The sequence below is a fragment of the Pundamilia nyererei genome, unplaced genomic scaffold, assembly GCF_000239375.1.
Source record: "Pundamilia nyererei isolate P.nyererei 1_Seehausen unplaced genomic scaffold, PunNye1.0 scaffold00295, whole genome shotgun sequence".
NCBI classification, from domain to species: domain Eukaryota; kingdom Metazoa; phylum Chordata; class Actinopteri; order Cichliformes; family Cichlidae; genus Pundamilia; species Pundamilia nyererei.
In genome coordinates, this window is record NW_005187696.1 from 265,727 (window position 1) to 266,838 (window position 1,112).

The window sequence follows — 1,112 nt, forward strand, 5'->3', positions numbered from 1 at the left end:
GGGTGAAGTGTCTTGCCCAAGGACACAACGACCGAGACTGTCCAAGCCGGGGCTCGAACCGGCAACCTTCCGATTACAAGGCGAACTCCTAACTCTTGAGCCACGATCGCCCCTCCCTGGTGGGAGCAAATAATGCACATTTAAGGGATTTGAATGTTGGCTTCCATTTTAATACCCAGAAGCTATATCCATCTTTTATACTGTCTACGGCTAGTGCTAGTTGGAAGCTCAGCTCGAATGTTTTTGAATAGAAGCCTGTATACTAATGAACTTTCCTACTCTTTTTTTTTTTAACCCTCATTCTAATCTCTAGGTCTTCCTGATGAAAAGGGACGCGTCCAGATCCTAAACATCCACACCAACAAGATGCGAAGCTTCAACCTTCTCGCTTCCGACGTCAACGTCAAGGAACTGGCAGCAGAAACTAAGAACTACAGCGGTGCAGAGCTGGAGGGTCTGGTCAGGGCTGCGCAGTCAACCGCCATGAACCGGCACATCAAGGTCACTAGACACATCCTAATACACAAAGCATACATAGCGCTGTGTCAGTGTAGTGACGAAGCAGAAACACCATCCACGTGAATAGTTTTCGTCTAAAACACAGATCAGATATCAGATTTAAATATCAGTGGCTGTAAAAACCATGGACAACAGCATCTCCCCAAAACTGAAGCAAAGATGTCACTTCAGTTTTGGTGCCTGGCAGCAGTATAGGTCATAAACCCTGCCTCCTCCAAGTTAGTGGATGGCACAAATATGCTTTCTGCCAATTTAGGTAGTTATGATCATGGAGATCAACTTTCTAATTAGTTCATTTTAATTACTGATTTGCTGCTGCTCTGTTCAAGAAATGCAGTTTACCACAGCAACTGATACACTTTAGGGCAAGGGGTGTCGAACTCCGGGCCTCGAGGGCCGGTGTCCTGCAGGTTTTAGATATCACCCCGAGTCGACACACCTGAATCAAATGATTAGTGCATTACCAGGCCTCTGGAGAACTTCAAGACATGTTGAAGAGGTAATTTAGCCATTTAAATCAGCTGTGTTGGATCAAGGACACATCTAAAACCTCGAGGACACCGGCCCTCAAGGCCTGGAGTTCGACATCCCTG

The 1,112-nt window shown here is 46.2% G+C and overlaps 1 protein-coding gene across 1 annotated transcript in view; it reads left to right on the forward strand.

The window, feature by feature from the left end:
* The window catches only part of LOC102194505 (vesicle-fusing ATPase-like), a 71,024-nt gene that overhangs the window by 63,915 nt on the left and 5,997 nt on the right, over positions 1 to 1,112 (forward strand). Inside the window, exon 12 of the mRNA XM_005751001.2 lies at positions 314 to 544. Within this exon, the coding sequence (XP_005751058.2) occupies positions 314 to 544 (231 nt within the window). The remainder of the gene's footprint in view (positions 1 to 313; positions 545 to 1,112) is intronic.